The sequence below is a fragment of the Lissotriton vulgaris genome, chromosome 7, assembly GCF_964263255.1.
Source record: "Lissotriton vulgaris chromosome 7, aLisVul1.2, whole genome shotgun sequence".
In the NCBI taxonomy this organism is placed as follows: domain Eukaryota; kingdom Metazoa; phylum Chordata; class Amphibia; order Caudata; family Salamandridae; genus Lissotriton; species Lissotriton vulgaris.
This window is the reverse complement of record NC_141695.1, coordinates 995,095,372-995,118,661: the sequence shown is the minus strand read 5'-3', so window position 1 is coordinate 995,118,661 and position 23,290 is coordinate 995,095,372. Positions and strand designations below refer to the sequence as shown.

Genomic DNA, 23,290 nt, shown 5'->3' with positions numbered 1-23,290 from the left:
CTGTAATGTACCCAAGGACTTAGCTGTATCCGTGTCCTTTTTGATGCCTTGCAGGGCCTCATCGACGTGCTTGCCAAACAGCATCTCACCGTCGTATGGTAGATCCAAGATCTTATTCTGCACCTCCTGCCTGAACCATGTGGCCTTTAACCACCCTTGGCGTCGCAGAACCGCCGAGCCGGCAAGTGCTCGGAATGCGGTGGTCGCTATATCCATTGCCACATCAATGACCTCCGAAGAGGCCCGTTCCCCTTCGAGCAAAATCTTCTTTACCTCCTCTTTAGAAGAATCCTGCAGTTCTTCTACAAATGGAGCAAGGTCGCACCACATTTGCCGATCATAGCGTCCTAGAATCGCTAAAGCATTGGCTGCTCTAACCAGGAGACTGGCCATAGCTGAAAATTTTTTGCCTACATTGTCTAGGCGCCTGCCCTCCTTATCCGGCGGTGTAGTCATCAGCGTAGAAGGATTCTTGGATTTGCTCTGGGCGGCCTGAGAAATGACCGAATCCGGTTTCGGTTGGCCAAGCAAACATGCCGGACTGCCATTAGGTGCCTTGTACTTCTTTTCCAGTCTCGGTAGCACCGGGAGGACTGTGGCCGGATTATGCATAGCCTTCGAGCCCTCAGACCAGACATGCTCAATGATCGGTATGGACCTCACTGATTTTCTGAATGGTTCTTTAAAGTCATACAAGAAGCAATCCGATTGAACCGTGGTCACTGGGAGACCAAATCTTTTGGATGCCCTGTCCATTAGGTTGTGAAACCCTCCAACGTCCGCTGGAGGCGAAGTATTGTTATCTGGATCTGTGTTGTCCGGATCTATAGGGTCAGCAGTATTCCACGGTGCCTGTTGATCTTGATCAGGATCCGCTTGCTGGTCTGCATCTGAAGAAGCAGCGTCATCATCAGTATCCTGTACCTGTACCACCTCTTGTGGGCGCACTTCCGGCGCAGTGGCACGCTCTCTTGGAGGCAAAGAAAGGTCTGCCACAGGTCGTAATGTCTGAGGCGGAGGTGTTGGGGGGCGCACTTGTTGGGTTTCTGGAGGAGCAGGAAAACGTTGCCGGTAGTCCTGCAACATAAGTTGTAAATCCGCAACCAAGGTGGATGGTATTGCCACCATCCCTTCAGGTACCTGACGCACAGGCTGCTGTAAAGGCATGTGCCTGGTAGTAGTGCGCTCCTCCGCATAATAATGTTCTGGAACATAGTGCTGTCGTTCCATCTGCTCTTCCTCAGAGCTAACCTCCTGAACCTTAACCTGGAGGTCAGATGGGCTATAGGCTTGCCCAAATTCACTAAAAGTCTCTTCATCAGAGTCCTCTTCCAACAGTAGGCTAGGTGGTAATCTCTGAACCTGGCGAGGATACGTCATCTCTGGCGTTATTTGCCTCCTTTTACGCGAAAAAACATGTTTTTCAGAAAATTCCGTCGTCGACGAGGTCGTCGTCGACGAGGCCGTCGTCGACGGCAAGCTCTTATGGGTCTGCGTCGATGGTGGAAGTGCAGACGTAGACACTGTCCCCGTCGTCGGGGGTTGCGTCGTCGACGAGGTGGAACTCATCGTCGACGATGGTGGTATCGTCGACGGGATCGTCGACAAGCTCGTCATCAGCAACATGGTAACCGGCGTCGTCGACATCGTCGTCGTCGAAGTCGTCCTCGTCGTCGACACCGCCGTCGACGCCAGCTTTGCAGTCATTGTCGTCGACGTGGAGATGGTCACCCTCGTCGACGACGAACAGGAATCTGGAGCCTTGAAAACCGTCGACGATGTAGGCGTCGTCGACACAGCCGTCGTCGACGAGCCCGTCGACGAGGCAACCTTGGCAAAGTAGTCCTTTTTAACACTCGTCGACGACGTACCTGATAGTTTAATCGTCGACGACTTCTGCCTTTTGTCTGAAGTGACCTCCTGAACAGGAGTTGAAGGCTTCTTGACCCCTCGATCCTTCTCCGAGGGAGGTGAAGAGATTGTTGAAGACTTTTTCACCTTCTTTGAGGACTGTTGTTCCTCAGGCTTACCCTGCCTCTCCTTTTCACCGTGGTGAGGAGATTTTTGGGCAGCAGGCCTGTCAGACCTATCAGAGGTCCCTGGTAAGGCCTTGTGACGGGACTCGTCTAAAGCAGAAAGGGGGGACCTACCCCTCTTCAGAGACTTCCTGGATGACACCATCGACGAGGAGCCCTCACTGTCCGAAGAGATAATATCCTTCCGGTCCTTCATCTTTTGAAGCCATGTGAGGAGACGTCCTTCCCTGTCCCTCAAGGTCTTTGCTGAGAAGGATCTGCAAATCGGACAGCCTGTTGGTTTATGGTCCGGATACAAACAGTAGATACAATCCTCGTGTTTGTCCTCGACAAACAACCTCTTTTTAGAGCAGGTGGCACAGGCTCTAAAAAGGGCTTTCTTCTCCGACATGATGAGAAAATATCCAAGTAGTTGAAGAAATAACAAAAACTGAGCAGAGCTCAATGGAGACTCCCTTGCACAACGTGCGGTAGAAAATCTGAGGCTCTGAGCTTCTCTCAGGAAGGTTCTATGGGGTGAGGCTACTGCAGAATTTTGGTCTCTTTTACAAAAAGAGGTGGATAAGCTACAAAATGAGATGAGGCCTAGGCCTATTTTTTCACTTTGTGCTTATTACTATGGTATTTTCTATTTACCGAGGCTCCCATTCCGACGACGGGGAATGATACAAAGCATGGGAATCTATGAAAGTTCCAATACTGGGGCAAGTTATCATGTACTATCAGTAGTGCAGGGTATCGCACGTGTGGTAAGTTCCGTGTGGAGGCTAGAAGGCACATAGTTATCGCGTAGGTAGGACTAGCTTAGGAGGTGGAAGGGATAAGAGCTCATGCTACGGTTATGCCTCGTCTGTGGCATATCAGAATCAAAGCGTCAGGTACTCTGAACAGCGGCACCTCAACGTGAACCAATAGAGGCGACTCGCATACGGATGAGGGACATGGAGGGGTCACTTGTGGCCACCGCCACCAGCACAGCCACACTCTTTGGTAGGATTGGCATTGGTGTGGTCATGAAATGCTGAGCCTATGACCTGCATGGTGAAAGGCCTTCAAAGTGTCATCCCAGGGCTGTGCAATGGGGTATTTCCGTAATCCCGCTGTTTCTTCCCTGTGCAGTGTCGTGCTCTCTGCCCTCACTCAGTTGTCAAAGGAGTTGCGCCACTGTGCCACTCGGGGGTTACCTATTTTTCCAGCGCTTAGTGATTAATCTTTTCGCCGTAATGAGCCCAAGATCCCAAAATCTGGCAGAGACCTTCGTCTGTTTCGCCCTTCCGTATAATATGCATACCTCCCAGGTGTGCTGCACTACCTCACCGACACTCTCCGCCAGAGAAGCCGTTACTTTGCGCCAGTATGTTTGTAGCAAGGGGCATGACCATAGCATGTGTAAAAGGTCTGCAGCTACGAGTGCACATTGTGGGCATGCAGACGTTTTAAGTTTGAAGTATCGATTAAATCTTATCGGGTGACAAATACGCGCGGTGAATGATATAGTACTGTATGAGCTTGAAGCGTGAGTTGCGCAAACATTCGTGGCGCCGGCCAACACCACTGCCCATTCCTTATCCATCCACAGCCATCCCATGCCCTCGGCCCATTTGTCTCGTTGCTTCTGGGAAGAAAACTGTGTATGAGTGAGGAGCGCTTGTGCAAGCCAGTGCATCACATGAGAGCCATTTCCCATAACATGTAAATATTGCACTTGTAGGTGTGTCGGCAATTCCTCTGAGAGGTCACCCCCAGCCCGTGTTAGCGTGCGCACAAGCCCTGCATGCAGAAGAAATTGCCCCGTTGGGAGGCCCGTGTCAGCGACCAATGTTGCAAAGGGAACTAGTGACCCTTCCGCATACAAATCTCCTATAGTGTCCACTCCAGCACCGGGCCCACTGTTCCAGCGCCACCTCTGTGACTATATCCCGCTCTTTGGGCGTACATAGCAACGGGAGTACTGGCGCATACGGCAGCACGTCATTGGTTAGTCTCAGGCTCCGTACATAGCAGCGACGTGCAACAGCTAGATGTAGCTGTAAAGGGCAAGGAGTCAGCGGGTGAAACAGAATGTGCACCTGTGTTAGTGTCAAGACCGTGGTGTCTGTAGCAGTATCTCCCAGACTTTTTCCGCGTAGCCAGCCAGCTATCCACTGCAGGTGTGCCGCCAAGTAGTAGAGTTCCTGGTTGGAAACTGCTAGGCCCCCTGCATCCGTTGGTGCATATAGCGTTGTCAGCGCTACTCTGGTCGCTCTTTGTTCCAGATAAGGCTCCTTAATGAAGTTTCCAGCTCGCGGAAAATGTCTGCGGGGATGTAGACTGGGAGGTTGGCATAATAATACAATAGCTTTGGTAACACTATCATTTTCGCTAGCGTGATTCTACTGGGCACAGGGTTCTATATATATATATTCCCAGATATCGAAACATGGTTGGGTGCCAGGTGAGAAGAATTAATAAGGCTTGTTGTTGAAACTATAGGCCATTGAGTTGTATTAAGGGTGTCTAACTCAGAACTCTCCCAAATCTGAAGGACTCACGCTATCTGTGCTTCTTTAACCCCAAAATTCAGGTCAGAGGAAGACAATTTTGAATGCTAGTCATACACAATCTGGATCGCATCAAGATAAAGCCTCTGCTAATATATTCTTAGATCCTAATATGAAAGTTATGAAAAAAAGTCATTCTTAGAGAAGAAGTATACCCCATGGGCCTGTCTACTCCATTTGCGGTGACATAGATGATTTTAATATATTAATCTCAACTAACACGTCTCCACTCCAGACATGCATGTTTTATGGTGAAGAGTTCCATCTCAAGAATGAAATATTTATCTTTACAATGAGATAAATGATGTAAAAGATAACAGATTAAATATTCCAAACTGTCATCCTCTAGCATTTGCAAAAAACGCAGCCCTGTCAGAAAAATCATCGTCCATCGTAACTTTCTTTTTTTGCAATTAGATATCTTAGATTAGTTCTTTGGGTAAAGTTACTTTTAAAATCTTTAAATGGCTCCTCCTCTGCCCTACCGAAAAGAAAATCCATCCTTTATGCTTTCTTTCTTGAAAACTCTAATAATGTTATTGGTATACCAAGCAAAGCTTACAATGAACAGACGATAAATATTAGCAAATCCCATGGAACACTGGATTTCTTTAAATGTAGTTCGAGTTGGCCAGTCAATATTTGAAAAAATCTTTTTTGATCAATGGAGACTCCATGTGCTGTTGCAGGAAACCCATGGTATTCACTAAGAATTTTTTTTAATTCACATTTTCCGGTTTACAAAAATGTTGGTGCTGTCTAAATCTGGGCAGAACTGAAGTGACATAAAAACTGTGGTCTGCGAGACTCCAAGAAAAAAATTAGTATCATGTGTGTATACTACCGCACATTGATTTAAGGTGTCTGAATACTTGAACCATGAATCATTTGAACACTGGAAGGGCACAGACCAACCCAAAGGGCATGACCAGATATTCAAATGCTTAAAGGGAGTACTGAAAGCAGTATTCCACACCTCTCCAGACTGTATGTACCCCACAGATCGAGCTTGGTGAAGACGGTCACACTCTCCAGGATGTCTCTAGTTAAGGAAAGAGTTTATCGATATTTGATTATTACCTTTCTGAAACATTGAAAATCAATGCAGCGTTGTAATACTTTAAAGACAAAAACAATCTTCATCTCCAGCAAGGGCTTCTCAGTTTTTGGTCCTTGGTCCATGGGTCTCTCTGGGTCCAAGAAATTAGACTACTTCTCCTCAATACTCACGGACCTACGTTGACTCCACGTTAAAGCCCAAAACAAATTTAAGCTGAAATGCTTAGCTTTCAAAGCAAAAAAGACAAAATCCCAATCTGCTTGTCCAAACTTTTCAAGACATCTGGTGGCTCAAGGTCTCCAAGAAGTAAAAAAAAAATCTCAGGAGCTTCTCCCACCTTCAGGAAATCATTACATACACCTCACCTCACTTCTCAGATGGCTCCTTAATTCTTCTGGATGCTGTTATCTGATCAATTTGAAATTGCTTCAGGTGTACCTGTTCTGAAAAAGCTGGAAGCCTACCTTGCAATACTAACTAGCTACAGGCTTACATCACAGACAAAACACTGAAAAACAGACGAAGAACAACACTGTATTCTAATGAGAGAAAATAAGGGAGGTGAAATCCTCTGTAACAGGAGATTAGGAACTCCTTAGCCAGTCATGTCGAGGCTGGAGATTAGGTGTCAATATGTGAGTGGGGGGGGGGGGGGGGGGGTCAAATAAACCTACCTCCTCATTTCTGATAATGAACGGTTTTTAACTGTACTTTTAAGGGAGATAAAGGAACATATCGTCAATGTCTAAACTGTTAAATGTGTTCAGGGCTGGCCCCATTTCAAATGAATAATATTCTGCCATTTCTGGTGTTTTAGCCAACAATACACTGCACTTTAGGGCTTGCAGTTTCATATTGAACTAGTGTAACATTTCCAATACTTGCTAAGTGCTTTTGGCTGAAAAGGCAGGACTATCTGACAAGAGGTGTTTTGACACAGGCTAGTTTGCAGCTGGGAATGACAGACGCATGAAAACTGAACATCAATTTTTTTTCAAATTCGTTTGACTGCAGTATTTTTAATTTCACATATAGGGTTTATTTAAAAATGAAGTAAACAAAGGATAGCGTCTGGAAAATTCTCACTTGAGCTGTTTGATTTGCTATGTTTTACCCTTTATATTTCTATCATGCGAATTTGAAATGCATTACTGCAAATCATCTTTTTCTATATCAGTTAGAATGTGCGTGCTTAAACCCCATAACATTCTCAAACTTGCTTGCAGTATTTTAATATTTTATAGAATAATTGTGAAAATGTGTTTGTCAGTTTGCGGGCAGCTTGATGAGCTTATTTTATACAAGGAGATGCACAGCAGTAGGGTTTAAACAGCAGTGCATTACACAGATTTTCAAAAATAAAGTATAAAGAACAGATAATAAATGGATTGCTGAACAAATCAAACATTCACCCCCAGTCACAGAGCTGGGTTTAATCCATTGCTTTTTTTGCTCACCACACCACCAGTTTGCACCCAGCAATATGCAAATCTTTCCTGACCCTGCTAACCATGGGAGCAGTCCAGCCCGAAATGCCAGGCCAAGTACTCCCTGGGCCAGAAACAAGCATACAGGGACCGGTTTCGGGGTATCAACCCACATCAGCCAGGCTAGCTTGAATCCAGTGGCACAATGAGCATGGCAGCCACGCCTGGGCATACCCTTCTCACTTAGGGTGACAAAAGCAAAAAGAACAGATTATGGACGGATGCTGAATAAATCAAGCATTCACCCCCAGTCACAGATTTGGGTTTATATATAAAGTATGTTAGCAACATATGTGGTAGAAAACCATAGTTACCTGTGACTGATTTTCTTTTGAACAACCGGAATAACAAATAATAAATGGAAAAGTGAATAAAAACGATAGATAACTTGCTGGTTCTGCAATCTGAGCAGAATACTGAAACAAAGGCTTAAAACAGGAAAAGGTCAAATGCCTTCAAAAACAGATACAGATTATGGCATGAGCAAAGCGGCTTACTGCTCCGGGCACCACCTTCAAGAAACCCCCTTGGATGCTGATTTTTCTCGGTCTTTATTTCACCCGTGTACATTTCTTTATCTTAACTACTCGCCCACTACATCTCACTCCGCTCAGTCTACCCAATGCTATCCTAAAGATGTCCGAGACACCACCAGACAAGAGATATTTCAGCTGTTTTTGTGTGACCACATTTTTTAAAGTTTAAACAGAATTCAATATTGTTTGGCATCAACATGTTCAATAAACTTCATCGTTGTTCTGAACAGGAGCCCAAAATATGCATTGTCATCTGCTCCAAAAACATGATACTGTTCAAACACAGTAATATAATTTAAAAAATCCGAATTTTTGACTAGAAATGCAACAAACCCATATGGACTTCTTTAGCAAAAAAATCATATACTGTGGCAATTTTAGCGGCAAAAATTCGGCCAACTTGGAGGCTTTCCCACAAAACAGACTTGAGAAAATACTTTTCAGCTACTTTATCAGCATTATTCTTGTCACACCAAGCAGAGGGGAAACACGTATTAGAGCATCTTACTGAACTAAAAAAACCGACACTGGCTAAATTGCAGTGGGAAAAGCCTGGACTTAATCCTGAAAAGGGGAAAACACTAATCGGCACAGACTTTTAAGGACAGTAAGAATATGGCTTTGGACTGAATTATTAACATTTCCCTCAAGAGGGACCAGTGTACTGTACTCTGGTATTTCTGTAATGTTACCAAAGGAAGGACACATGAGCATTTCTGAGTATGTACGGCATTCCCAATAATGCAGACGTTCAGAAACTCCTGGGACTGGAGCCATGGCCCTGGGAAGTTACATTCTAGAACATTTTAACAAAAGTCTGGCGGAAGGTGGTGGCCAAGCAGATTTTCAGAATAAAACTATTCCGTTAGACTAAGGTGAATGATTGAGTAAGAACTCTGGTCGGATGGGCAGCAAACAACACTGAGTGGCTAAGAAATACTAAAACAACATTTTGAGTGGGAATTTTACCATTCAGTTGTGTGCACAAACATTGAGTAAATGTTCCTTAACGAAAGGTGCATGGCTGCATAAGGACACTGCGATGTCTGAATAAAACAAGCATTTGCAATGCAATAGGTCTCGCATTTGCGGGAGTTTGAGCTATTGGCATTGTAAATGACAATGCCTTTTATTTATGTGTTTTTCAAAGAAAATAATTTGAAAACATTGTCATTTACATACTTTTAACCGCTTTAAGTCAAGTGTGTACCAGACCAGTGTCTTAATTTTAATTATTGTATGCAACTGCATTACCATATGTATACAACACAAATATTATAACCATCCTATACCACATTCCCAACATTACGGTAGGAATACCAGTGCCACACAAATACCGCACTGTGAGCCGCTGTGTGCCTCATCCAGAGGATTACGAACAGAATGCCACAGAAATACAACATTTTGGAAAATAGTGGCAACATCTGAATAATTTCCATATCACGGGCACAGTAACATCAGGCCACAGTTCATATCACTACCATCGGAAATACTGTACCAGATTTGGGTCATTATGCACCAGAGCATTAGCATAGGGAGCCACAGAAATACTAGAGATATGGCACAGCATGTAAAATTTAAAGTACGACCGTAGAAATAGTGTACCATGCTATGAAACAAAGTAAGACAGATGCAGAGCATTACCGTTCAATTTACCTCATATTAGGAGCCCGTGGACTACCGCCGACCAGAGAGGGTACATCACTTCCCCACTCCAGAATTACCACTATCAGAGGTCCTGAAAATTGCATTTATATTTCTGAATTTACACGTTTTGGGGAAATATTATGTGGAAATTGGACTTACTGTGTCGATTTCTACATATTTTCCCCAGTTATTAAACCTGTACACCTTGACTAATTGCAGCAGGTGAATTCTCGGATGAAAGATCAGGGAGCTGCGTTGTTTCCGCAAAATGTGCAATGCTGATGGGCCCATTAGCCCTCCCCCATTGGAATTAATGGCCCACTCATGATGGAGGCCTACGTGCTATATGCAACGCTAGGTCTGCGAGACCTAAAAAAGGTGACAGTCGAAATGTATTTCGAAGTATGTACTGATTACAACGTGTAATTATGAAATAGAGACTTATTTAGGCTAGGCTTTCACGAGTCGGATATAATTTACTCGTCGCTGTGCAGTCAATTTCAAGTTTCATACAATAAAACACATTTCTGGTAGGCACAGGGGAGTAGGTGATTTGCCCAGAATCGCTGGGTGTTGCGCCGACACCAAGACTGGAACTTGGCTCCTCAGTTCCAAAGTCTGCAGTTCTGACAATTGCGCCACATGTCTGGTTTGAAGGGGCTGTACAAATATTTCCAACCATCAACCTCATATATACATTGCGCCTTCTGCGTGCTCGGCGCTGTGGGGCCATCTCCGAAAATGAGCACATGTGACAACAGAGAGCCTTCCCATAGGAAACGAGACCGCTGTTTGGACGTTGTACTAGTACGTGAAGTTTTACTGCAGTCCATATATGTAACAATGGAACTCTCCGGGCGTGCTCGGTGCTGCACAGTTAGTGCAACGTATCCTTTATCACGACCACAAAACCACTTTTTGAACTCGGTGCTAACTGCTAACTAATGCCACGAGCTGGCCGTGAAGCGCTGGGAAACGGAGCATAAAAGAAGTGATCAGCGCTGCGCAGTGAGCCCCACAGTGAATGCCGGCTGAATCTGCCCCATAGTATTCAGTGATACACTGCACTGTGCATAGATAACCTGGCAGCTATCGAAACCTGGAAACAGCAACACATTGTTTATTATTGAAACGTTACAGAAAAATAAACATTTTATCTAATACAAACTTTTTATACAGCACTTTAAAAGTGGGGACACTATACCGAAAATTCCATGTAGCATATGCTTAGGGCGTAACACAGGCCCTGGCAGCCCACGGGGGCTCAGGGGCGGGTCCTACTCATTAGGTGGCCCCTAACCCGTAAGACCATTTTATTCCTCCTGTGAGCTATGGGGAACTCAAGGGTACTCTTCACATTGTACGGGCGGGCAATTCATTTTCTGTTACGCCACAGTTAGTAACCACATTAGATAGTGGCAATGCAACGCTGTAAACATAAGACGCCTCGCCAGAGAAACTATGCACACATAGCTGAATAAACCCCGTTCTGCGTCTGCTTATGGCAGTGCAACTAACTGCAGTCTAAGGGAAATCTTAGGTTTGAGTACGCATGAGACATCATCGCCTATGTTTGTAAACAAAGCGCTCAGAGAATGAAAAAAAAAAGAATTGCGAGTGTGGTATCCGGGCTGAGAGGAGTGGGAACGTGCCGCAGCCAATAGAGCCTGTACTGAGACCTAGGGCGTTTGGTATTGGCTACTAGTTGTTGAGTGGGCGGGGCTGTGTGTAGCTGGGCGCTGCTGCCGGCTGTAGATGCGCTGTCTCCGTTTGGAGCTTCTGTCCCCCGACGAGATCCACATGCCTTCCCTGTGAGCCGAGGTAATGTGGCGCGGAAGCCCCTGGCTCCTAGTGCTGTGTTCCGGCCTGCGGGGCGGCGTCCGATGGGGGACTCCGTGGCCAGGACAGCGGCTGTGAGGGGGGATCCCCGCCGATGGAGGCTGGGGCGGCTCGAGCGACGGGCGGCCCGGCGAGCAGCACTGGCAAACAGCAAGGAGAGGAGGCAGCCTGGTGCCCACCTACCTCTCTGCAGGAGCCGCCTCCGCCGCTTTCAGAGGAGCCGCCGCAGTACCTGCTGGAAGACCTGGACACGCTGGCCACAGTGGTGCGAGCCTGGTAAGGGGGGGGCGGGTGAGTTTGCCTGTATGTGTGTGTCTGTGTGCTTGTGTGTGTGTGCTTGTGCGTGCCTGCCTGCCTGTGCGAGCATGTGTGTGTGTGTGTGTGTGGGTGTGTGTGTGTGTGTGTGTGTGTGTGTGTGTGTGTGTGTGTGTGTGTGTGTGTGTGTGCCTGCGTGCATGTGTGGCGTGTGTGTGCCTGCGTGCGTGCCTGTTCACCAACGCGAAAGCGTGCACGTTCACGCACCCAAATCCAGCCAAAATCGGCAACAGAGGCGCGTAACACCCTCCTGTCCCTAATTCCCCCAAGACGGCTGACTAAAGTTGTCGAACTAGAGCATCCTATCGGATGCAACTCCAGCTCGACCTAAAAAGAGTCTGTATTTAATAATTTGGTCTAATCATGAATGCATATTGTAAAAAAAAAAAAACTACACATGTCCAATTCTAAAAAAACAGCATTCATCCTAGGTATTAAGCTTTTTGTATGTGCTTTCTAGCTTGGGAAGATAAGGAAATCGATGCATAGTGCATATAAGTAATTTGCACATAATGTACACCAGCTACATCTCAAATAAAATAATAATGTTGAACAAATCTCTGATTAGTCAGAAACTCATATCCTCATTCATTCGATCTCTGCAAGCACAGCCTCCCAGTCAGAGAAATAACAGGTTAGTATAAAGAACAAAGCTCAGATTGGCGGGATTTCCGTGTCTTTGGCAGTTCAATAAACTCAAACTATTGACAAAGACCACCACAACAACTGCACAGTGGGAGAACGGGTCAAAAACCATCCTAATCAATAAATACGACTGACATGTTGGAGGTGTTTTTCCACAGTACCTGTGACTGCTCGAGCGCTCTTTCCGTTAATGGGCGTGAAAACTAATTGCACTGCAACTGGGAGAAGGTAGAGAGAAGAGGCAGGGCAAACCAATCTGGTTCATACACATTTTAATCTGTGAATGCATTATAAAAACTCCCAACAGAACTAGTAATAAAAGATGTGTCATGCAAGAAAATTACAGGTCAGTAAATCCCAGCAGGGTCGACTCAGCATCACAACCAGCTAAGGCAGATAAAATAGCTGCCAAGAATTATTACATAACAGGAATTGTAATTAGACACGCCATTCACAAGCAGCGTTTGCCAGCATCGGAACACAGGGAAATAAACCGGCACAGGTACCCACACCTCACCACACCTCCGCCAAAATATCTAAGCTGTGCATGGAGTGGGCCAGGCATGTCAAAGAATCAAAGCTGGTAAAGTTTATTCGGAGTGTCAAATTCAGGGCACTATAAATATCCGCTATGCTAGGAATGTGTTTGTAGAGTTCTACAGATGACACTTTCCATGAGTGGAATGTACCCTGCCCTACAGATCATGGTAGGCGCAGGAGCGCATGGTATGTGAGCTATATAGGTCTTCTCAGTCACATCACTGACTGTCAAATGGTCAGTCAGATAACCGGGCACTGAATGAGAAAATACATTGTGACACAGGTTTGGCTTAATATTATGTCTGGAGATGGGTTATTTGCCTAGGCGGGAAACTTTTAATGAAAAACATCAGAAAACATGTGGATTCTTTTATTGATAGTCTAAGACTATCAATGTAGGGTGGGGTGTGATCGCCCTCTCTCAATTTAAGATATAATCAGACTCAAGGAACATGTCATATGTTGGTAAAGAAATGTATCCAGACTGGTTCTGATACAACATTCTCTAACAACCAAAAGCAGGCTTCTTCAAAAACCACAGAAACTTCTGTATCCTGGAGAGGATCAACAGAACACTGGTTAGCCCTCGCATTTGATTTTGCCTTGACCAACAATTTGAAAAAGGATTACGAGTATGCATTCAATATAATCTTAAACTGTAGCCAGGAGCAATATAATCAAAACACAATGCATAGGAGCAAACAGTGCTCTTTCTAAACAGGAAAACATATTAAACATAAATGCCTTTATTCCACAGATCAGATCACAAACAGGAAGGAATTGCATATCTCTGCAAAGGTTACTCTATTACAATGAAGATGTTTTATCTAATTAACCTAATGCCCTCGGTCTTTCCAAATGACACACCAAGAACCCTAATTTACTCATTCTATGACAACATTCTCCTTCTGTAATCTTAGCATCTAAAGAGGGAATGAATGCTGCATTCGGTGTAGGAACTGTAACCACAGATATTTCTGGACACCTCAGGGACTTTCTTAAAAGAGACAGGTACATGGGTGGACGTGGTATTTCCCTAACAGCTATTATATGACCATACAGGAAACAGAGCAGTAAGCAGATTTCGTTTTGCTGCCAACTTTGGAGTAAAATATCTCTGCCCAAGAACCTCAAAATCTTGAATCAATGATCCCTAAGAAGCACATGTTAGGACTATTTGTTTTGAGGAAGAGCCATTTAACAAGAATTATGATCCACTAACATTAGCTCTTTTATGAACCTCAGAAATAGAAATGCTTCTACCAACCAAAGGTGTTTGAGTATATGGCTTTTCCTTTAAGGCAGCAGGTACAATGACACACTAAGGTAACGTATTGGCTAATAAGCTGGGACAAAAAAGGGCCTTAATGATACTGCACAGCAATTATTCCTACCGTTTTTTCAGCAGTGGACATTTCAGCAGCTCGATGGTTTGTTTTTTTGCTTTGTTTCTTCAAATATCTGTAGCTGAGTAGGTTATACCAACGTGTTGACTTCTCGCCTGACCTGCAAACATCAGCCAGGCTTATTTGAGCCCCGCCCTGTGCGTAAGGAAAACAACAAACAGTTAGAACACAAAGTGGACTCAGTGATAGAAAAGGAAATTGAGTTACCACATTATAAAAAAAGAAAGTGATTTATATAGTAATGAGTTGCAAACAGATAGAAACAGAAGAATCAAGTTGAATACTCTTAACAATTTAAATGTAAGTGTCAGTGGTGGATTTGCGCTTAACCGCTCATTTCCAGAAAATGGCATTTTTGGATGAAGAGCCAATCAATCTATTTTGTAGCCAACAGAGCATTTACATCTTTGAATTGCCAGTCACTTAAATATTGGGAAGGATTAATAGACTATTACACTTCCCTCGTAAATCCTATAATGCAATGAGATGAAATCAGCACGTTTCCTGTTGGGCGCAGTCTAGCAAATCCAAGCCAAACGCATGCAAAAGCCATGGAAACGTCCAGGAAAAGGCTGCATCTGCTTGAAAAGATGAAAGCAGAAGCAATCGCATGGAATACATGATTAACATGTATTAGACTCTAATTATAAACAAGGAAATTTGTTTGAATCAGATGGACAAGGTGCTCTGGCCCCTAAAATTTAAACCGCAATGCAGTTGCTGCATATACTGATGGAAATGCACCAGGAGCAAAACTGCTATTCAAGCAAATGTTCTGGTGAGATAAAGGGCCAGTATCATGTCGGTCTTTAGCAATGTGCTTGCCAATTACACTCAAGGTCCTTCACTTCACTTGCTGTGTCATATGGCTTCAGAGGTATCTAATGATATAAGAAACATTGTTTGAACGTAGGGGGTGAGCCAATCGTGGACCTGTGTATACAGAGGTATGTATAGGGGACATGAGGACTGGACAGTGGGTGTGAATATAAGATGTGTTAAGTACTCTAAGGGCTATAGTACAAGGACCCCATAATTCTGAATTGGTCAAGTAACAGGAGTCACTTGGTCCGTCAGGCATTAGATACACTATGGATCATCTGCAGATTTTGTCTGTTGAAGTCCGCAAATGAAGTAAAAGTAAGGAATGACGAATAATTAAGGAATCTGGAATGGAGTCACCGGTTCTCCAGGTAACTCCTCACTTCTATAAGAACCCTATGGGTCCACTTTGTACACCCCCCCCCAGCCAGAGTTAGAACTACCACAGGCATCAGTAACTCTGGTGGCAGACTTAATGGGGACGTAACTGGGGAACTCCAAATTAGGCCTTAACTGGAAAATATCTGAAACTAAAAGGCTTTAAAACATTCACATTTCTCACTGTATTTTTCAGTAATCTAAACGTTTTTTTTGTAGAGAGACACTTGTTACTTGACACTAGGTTCTTCCCCTCACCCTTTACACCAATCCTCTTCTCAATCACCACATTTAGTAAAACAATTCAATGGGGCCCACTAATATTTGCTTTAGAAATTCTGGTAGAGTTACGTGTAGAGGTCAGAATTAATAGGGTTTCAAAAATCAGCTAACACACACACACTTACATATACATTTATATAGCGTGGATATCAACCTCATGGGTGGCGATTGCATCATCTAAACCAGCTAAACACACATAAAAGGGTATAGTCTATTAATGTAATAATGACTCAATCTTAACTACCAGAAGAAATGAGTAATTAAAGAGACACAACAGTAGAAAGGAGGGGTCCAGTGAAAATGGTTTCAGGTAGAGTTTGAATAGATGACGATTTAGAGCCTTCTAGAAGGCTAGGAAGTTTGAATTGTGTCCGAGTTGTCACCAAAGTAATTTGCAATGTTGTCTGTGACACCATGTATGAAATTATGTGAAATGCACAGGCACACTCACAAATGCATAGTTAATGCCATCTGGCAAACTTCATGGCTGTTTAGGCTTTGGACTGTGTCCATAACATTTATTCAATTGTACATTTCTATGTTTATTGTAGTATGACTGAGACGTTTCAGCGCAGTGTCCATCATCTCCTTGTGTTTGCGTTGTTCACGCTAAGTTGACAGGGTATGCCCAGACGTGGGTCCCTCGTACACTTTGCCACTGGATTAAAGCTAGCCTGGCTGATGAGGGGTGCTACCCCAAAATCGGTCCCAAGATGCTTGTTTATGGTCCATGGAAGACCTGGCTTGGCAGTTCGGGCTGGACTGTTTCCATAAGGCACAGGGTCAAGACTGATTTGCATATGACTGGGTCTGAACTGGGGTTGCGAAGTGAGCTAAGGAACGATGATGGATTCACCCAGATCGGTGAGTGTCTGAAAAGTTTCAGCACTCTGTCCATCATCTCCTTGTGTTTGCTAAGTTTTTTATAATACACTTTGTGATTGCAGTGAAGAACCATAGCTTTCCTTTAATGTTAAGAAAAGCCCAATCCCATGTTGTGGGCTCTAGGAGCAGTAATTGGCCCTTGACCTGCTCCTAGTGCCACTGGCCTCAGCCCACTGTACACAGTCTGTGCTATGCTCAGGGTTTGAAAGTCAGCCTGGTCCTTACCTCTAGAAGCAACTATGTATAACTCTCACCCTTGTGTACAGGGCAGTGTGCAGCCCTTTGCCTCTTTACAACTGAATCCCATCTTAAACAATTTGTACACAACTGTTTAAGGAAATGATAATTTTTTTTGTTGGACGTTTCATGCAAATTTGTCAAGCAAAGCTAAAGTTGAAAGGAATCTAAAATGCTTTTTCGGCTGCAAACAACAACAATTTGTCCCAGTACTAACTGTTACTAGGGACAGCACCTGTCCCTAGGGTAAGTATGTACTGGTACCAATTCAGAGTTTGAGTTAGTGTCAGGTTTATAAGATTTCTTTTAATACAATCTCATCCTACCTTTGTATTGAAAGGAAGAATGTGCACATTGTCTGGAAAGCAGGGTGCCACGACAATAAAAGGTCAGCCGAGCACACCCCAAGAGATGGGGTTTGCCCACCCGGTCTCCCAATGTCCCAGGGATATGTTTTTGTCCTTGACAGTGCCTCCAAACATAATGACAGTTCAGAGAGAACATCCAACATCACAAGATAGCTATTGGAGAAAAATGTAAATCTCCACACTGGCAATGAGGGGCCAAGTCAATTTGAGTGTTGAGCCCTATTGAGAACCCTATGGCGTAATTGCAACAAGAAAGCCACTTCACGCTTCCACAGTGAACGCAAATTAGATATGTCAAGTATAATAATAGCTAAATATCTGTTTCTGCCTAAATTTACAGGCTTATTAGATCCCACCCAGTACAACCTTTAACTTGCAAGGGTCTGGCTAGGGCTGCCACGTTGCTCCACGACATCGAGGGACGCATGTTGTTCCATGGGCTTTAATTTGACACCATGTGTGGCGTTGTAGTCAAGGGTTGCTTCCATTAAATCAACAAGAATGAAGCACAATGATGACAATGATTTATAACAAATAAACCTAGGTGTGGACATGGTGTCCTGCTAACAGGGAGCCAGTTGACAACTAGAGTGCATCATAACTTATGTAGGCCAGGAATGTACAGTGGAATTATGCATTTAGTCCCACAAAACACGACCTAAAACAATTACTGCTAACCTTAAATTAAGGTGATTGCTAGAGAGTTAAACAGAACTGCCATGCATACATAGATCAGATGTAGTGATGAGTTTTTTAAAAATCTTAACCTAGGATCTTATAAAATAAATATAGACCCAAATAGCAACAAATAAGGTTTGCATCTGTAGTACCAGGCATTCTTCAAAGTCGGGGCTGTTGACTGAGCAGGCATCGACTCTCATTGTCTTCTGACGTAACAAGGCATGTGATATAGGCACACAAAAAATTTCATTGTAAAGAAGACTGTCCGCAGAGTCCACTGGTTTTGTCCGGAACAAACAGCTTGTGTTCTCCTTGCTAGGAAGAACGGCCACACGCATATACCTACAAACAAATATGTGTATTGTTAAGGCATCATTTAAGGCAGGGCTTACAGCTAAAATCTTTGCTTGAAGCACACGTGCTTTACATGGGAAACAGCCACTACAAAGTGGCTGTTACTACGCATAGTCTATCCCACTGTGTTGATACAACATGTGGAACTTTACCACGCATAGCCTTTACCACGCATGGTTTTACAACGCATATGCCTTTACCACATATGCCTTTACAACAAGTTAAGTTGTAAAGGTATGAACAGAAAGGGCATATATGTGGTACTGGTGGTAAGGGCATACCCGGATTCCACTTAAGGAAAAGAAATTATAACAACCTGCGCGTCTTCCTTGAAAACAAAAGGCAGGTTTTCACAGAGTTAAGTGCGATTGCACAGGAGGAAATGGGGAGTTTCAGCAATGGTGCTGCGGCCGGTCTGGGTTTAGGGCTCTGGGATGGGGGTATTTTGGTTTTTTTTCCAGGCAGGGAGCTGGAAGGGGTGGGTAGAGGCTGCTTTCTGGGCTCATGCCTTTTTTTTTAAGGGCTGTGGGCCAGAGGTTGTTGCGCTGGGGTCATGTTTTAGGGCTCAGGGTTTGGGCAGGTGTTTTTGTAAGGGCAGGGAGTGGGGGGGGGGGCACTGGGGGTCCGGTTATAGGGGGTCATGGCTGAGGTCTGTTTTTTTAAGGACTGGGCACCAGGGGGAATTTGTATCGGGTCATGCTTTAGGGTTCAGGGCGGTATTTTTTTATAGGACTAGGGGCCGGGCGGAGGGGTTGCACCAGGGGTTGGTTTTAGGACTCAGGGCTGGGATCAGGAAAAACCTTTACCACACATATGCCTTTAATATTCATGCTTTTACAATAACATTTGTTGAAAAGGAATGCTTGGCAAAGGCATAATCATAAAAATATGCATGGTAAAGTTTACACGTTGTAAAGGCATTCGCGTTGTAATGGAATTTGTTACAACAGAATTTATAGTTCCGTCATACATCCGCTTTACATTAGCCAGCAAGTTCAAGTGTTCACAGGAAATTATACAAATTGAGATTGATTACACAAAATATACTCCCAAAGCAAACACAATGGTCAATGTAATACTCGTATTGTTTTTTATTTGAGGAGTACGCTCATACCCGCTGTTGTTCAGTTCCACCAATTACAGCCCGTGTGCGAATTAACCTATGGAATTGATTTAAATAATTTTTTTAGATCTCTGTGATGGGAATTCTGAATTTCACTATTTATGGAAGATAGAGAACTATTACTATAAGTTCTTTAATTTGTATTGGAATATTTGATAATTGGCTTAGAAAGTATATTTTATAACTAGTATAAACATATTATATCGCTTATAATACTCAAACACATAATACACAGGCGGAGACAGTGGTGGGTAAATCCAATACACATGTTAATGAAGTGCTTGAACACTCTCATGGGTAGGGTTGCAAAAATGGGGCTCTGTAGCTGTTTAAGATACTAATGAGTGCCTAACTCCCCCACGAAGCAGAACTGATGTTCTCTCTAGGACCAGTGTCTGCCTGGGACAAACAGCCCATGGGAACAATCAGCTTCTCAGCCTGTCACTGGTGCCATGCTGCTGTTTGCATCCTGAAGTGTCAATGCACCCAAGTGCTGATAGCAGTAGGGCTCATAACGACCGATGACTCAAAGGGACGCTTGGCAATAGCTTGTTAACGCTGAAAGTTGTGTCCTCAAGACAGTTTATATCTGGGAAAGGAGAGTAAAAGAAATATGCTGTGTGTCACCGACTACAAGGTGGTTGCTCATTTGTGGGGGTCAGATTATGAGGAATCTCCCATTACAAGATTCAAAATGTATTATAATCACAAGGCTGGAATTCTGACCGTTAATACACATCATACCAATACAACAAATAGTTATACTTGACCAGTCACTGATGGGACCCCATTCCGTTCTGAGCATTTTGAACTTGGCAAAATCTGTAAAGCACAAACCTTGGCCTGCAACTAAGTCTTGATGAAGAAATCCAAAATAAGTAAAAAATACAACTTGAGAAATGACTGAGGCAAGACAGCCAACACACCAGGCAATCTTGAATTCCACCTTAGCTGACAATGGTGCTGAGATTCTACTTGAAGCTTTTGTTCTTGCACAAGGTTTTTCATCGCAAGCTCTGGCTCAGTTTGACCTATATCACTATATCATGAAAGGAGTGTCTTCTACTCGGCCTGAGCCTCTGTGGCGCCTTGCAATCAAGGGTATTACATGTGCTCCGGTCTGCCTTCCTAGCCTCTGTGATTTCTTACATGTGACTTCTTTGGCTGTCCCTCAATTAAATGTAACAACTATAGGCACCATTCCGTATTATAGATACAGTATTAAGTACACTTTCTTTCAAAGTATCTGCTTGTTTGAATTCTGAGCAGGAATACAAGCAAAAGTAACCAGAAAATATAATGGACTGGACTTCAGCCTAGAATAATTACCAGCAGCTGAGATTAATCCAAGCACTCTATCATATTTTGTTATTCTGAGTGAGCAACCCTAAATGGGACTTTCATGCCCAGACTTTGATTCATTAGGTTGTTGTGCACCGAATTCATACTGCACCTCATTGATGAGGCCTAGTAATATCAAAGCATCTCTGGGATTACATTTACTCCAGTGCAAAAGAGACATGATGTAGCAGTGAAGGATGAACTGTTCTTTTTGAGGAGAGTCCCTAAAACAGAAATTCAACACTGGAATGATGAGAGCTGCAGTGAAGACAATGGGGTGGTTCCGGGCTTGTAGTGGCTGGTATATGCCTTCTGTTCCAACATTCCAATGTTTGCCTTTATGTTTCTTCCCTTTGAATTTACAAAATTCTACCTTTTGTGGGTGGAATGTTCGAATAGCCTTACAAACCTTTCTGCCTCAGGCTATACCGGTTGTTAAAGGCTCTCTACCTCATTCCAGGCCTTCTCTCTGGTTCGGGGCCTTTAACAACAGGTATATCCCTTGGGGTCAGGATATGACTATATTAGAACACTAGAATGTTGAGAGCTCCACTGAAGACAATGGAGTGGCTCAAGGCAAATAATGCTGGTATAAGCATTCTGTCTCCATATTCTAATATTTGTTTTTCTTTTTCTACCTTGTTAAATTAGAAAATTCTACCCTTAGAGGGTGAAATGTCCTAACATCATTAAATCCTTTCTGACTTGGGCTATACTGGATGTTAAAGGCGCACTCATTTTATAGCACCAAGATGCAGGGTTGAGGGCATTTACCAATAGGTATGTCCCTTGGCAATGGGATAGAAGGCTATATATCCTATGGGAACAGAAATTCTTGCAAGGGCCATCCACAGCTTTCCTAGCTTGTTCAGCTGGGGTCTTGCCTTCTGTAAAATTGAGAGGAAACCTAAAGTTGTAACAAAGTTACAGTGCAATCCATGGCCTTCCGCAACCCCTGGCCACATATGAGAGCTGATTCAGGCACTTTATAACATATGGAATCTCTGCACAGCATCCTCAGGGAGCAGTCAAAAAAACTCAGTGGTATACACTGACTGATAAGCTATTTATTTTGAGTACTTAAACTATGATTCAGCTCATGCCGTGTAGGTGTAGATGGACTGTGAAAGGTGCTTTTGTATCTAGTTGAGTGATTTGAGGGACAGAGTTCCTAAGCCATTCCTAAGAGTTCTGTGAAAGAGACTCCCAACACATATCTTATAATGTTCTACTGACTCTGTGGTCTTTACTGCTGTGTATTGTGCAGTAACTAACTTCTACAGCAGGTCAACAGCATTACAGGAAAACACAATCACAATATCTGACTATAAATGTAAGTATGACCACATGACTACAGTTCACACTTCATGTGCAGTTATGAATTGACACTTCTCTTTACTTCACTCAACTCACCTCTCTTCTTCTTTTAGCATACCATGAGCCCCTCTTTCCTCCAATGAATGGAACTGACCAATACAATATATACAACCCTTGAGCTATGTAAACATACATTCATGCTATTTTCAAACTTGCCCGCTTGGACACTTTTTTCTTGGTTTCTCTAAAGGGCTCCGTTGAACAACGTTAAGGTAAAAGTAGTTTTTTGGCATAACAAGCGCATCTGATATTGAAAGCTTAACATTGCGTCACACACTTACACTTTTTGGGCTTGCTCCTGCAAGAGAGCAGAGAAGTTACTCAGCTGTATGACAAATATTGCGAACTGTGAATTTTTGTCATCATACCTGGAAAAACAAACAGAAACGATCAATTTATTTACATATAAAACAGTAATCTGTTTATAAATCAGATGAAGGCATTTTTAATGAATTGTATAGTCTTGAACTATGTCCAAGTACTTACTTCATTCCAATTTGAACTTTGGCTGTTCCGACCGCCTCAGCATCATCCACATCAGACATTGTAGTTTCAGACAAACTGGGCCTAAAAGACGAATAGAAACCAGCGTGAAGAGTACTGCAGCATTTGAAAAAGTCTGTACAATTTTATTTTAGAATATGTGTAAGTGAGCCTTCTCTACTCTGAATTAGAGCCTTGCCATATTTGCTGCAGCCATAATGAAGGGTTCACACTTTTCACACCATGTTGGAAATCAGAGCCCATGATCCAAAATGTTAGAAATGCTTGGTTAACCATTCATTCTGAGAAAGGTCTGACTTATTCTATGCAGTTGTCATTGATCCTAAGAGTGCACACTGCCGCAGAGGAAGGATGTACATCCTTTGAAATGTTCTCCTTACTTTGACCCGTCAATCCAGAACCATTGCAACACCCTCGATCACTTCAGGAAGCATTTGAGAATCCTTCCATTTGGGTCACAGCTGACAGGGATCTTTCAGCTCATTCATTAATCCGAATGTTATCATGAGAACCAAATTCATTGGCCAGTGCACTGTGGCATATATTCAATAAAATCATAGGGGTGGTAACGTCCTGAGTTAGCGAGCCAATCAATTCACAGACAGTTTTGCTCAACTCTCGGTTGGTGCAATGACCGCTTAATTAACTTCAATAATAATGCTGTAACTGTGTAGACATGCTTGTCTTATTACATTTTCCATGCACAGTCATAATTTTCTTTCCATTTTTAAAGGAATTTCTGCTGCAGGGATTAATTATTCAGCCGGTAGGCAGAATGTGGAAGTGAAAAGTGATAATACCAACCACATATTCATGTTTTTCAACAATGACATATTTGTAAACATAGAGTGGTGCACTCGAGTCCACAGATTGTTTAACACAACAGG

At 43.5% G+C, this 23,290-nt stretch overlaps 1 protein-coding gene across 1 annotated transcript in view; it reads right to left on the bottom strand.

The window, feature by feature from the left end:
- WWC1 (WW and C2 domain containing 1) overlaps nt 1-23,290 on the bottom strand; it is a 370,240-nt gene that overhangs the window by 59,327 nt on the left and 287,623 nt on the right. The window contains exons 13-16 of the mRNA XM_086931411.1: nt 22,386-22,466; nt 22,181-22,267; nt 17,854-18,046; nt 14,040-14,186 (exon numbers count right to left, since the gene is read on the bottom strand). Of these exons, the coding sequence (XP_086787537.1) occupies nt 14,040-14,186; nt 17,854-18,046; nt 22,181-22,267; nt 22,386-22,466 (508 nt within the window). The remainder of the gene's footprint in view (nt 1-14,039; nt 14,187-17,853; nt 18,047-22,180; nt 22,268-22,385; nt 22,467-23,290) is intronic.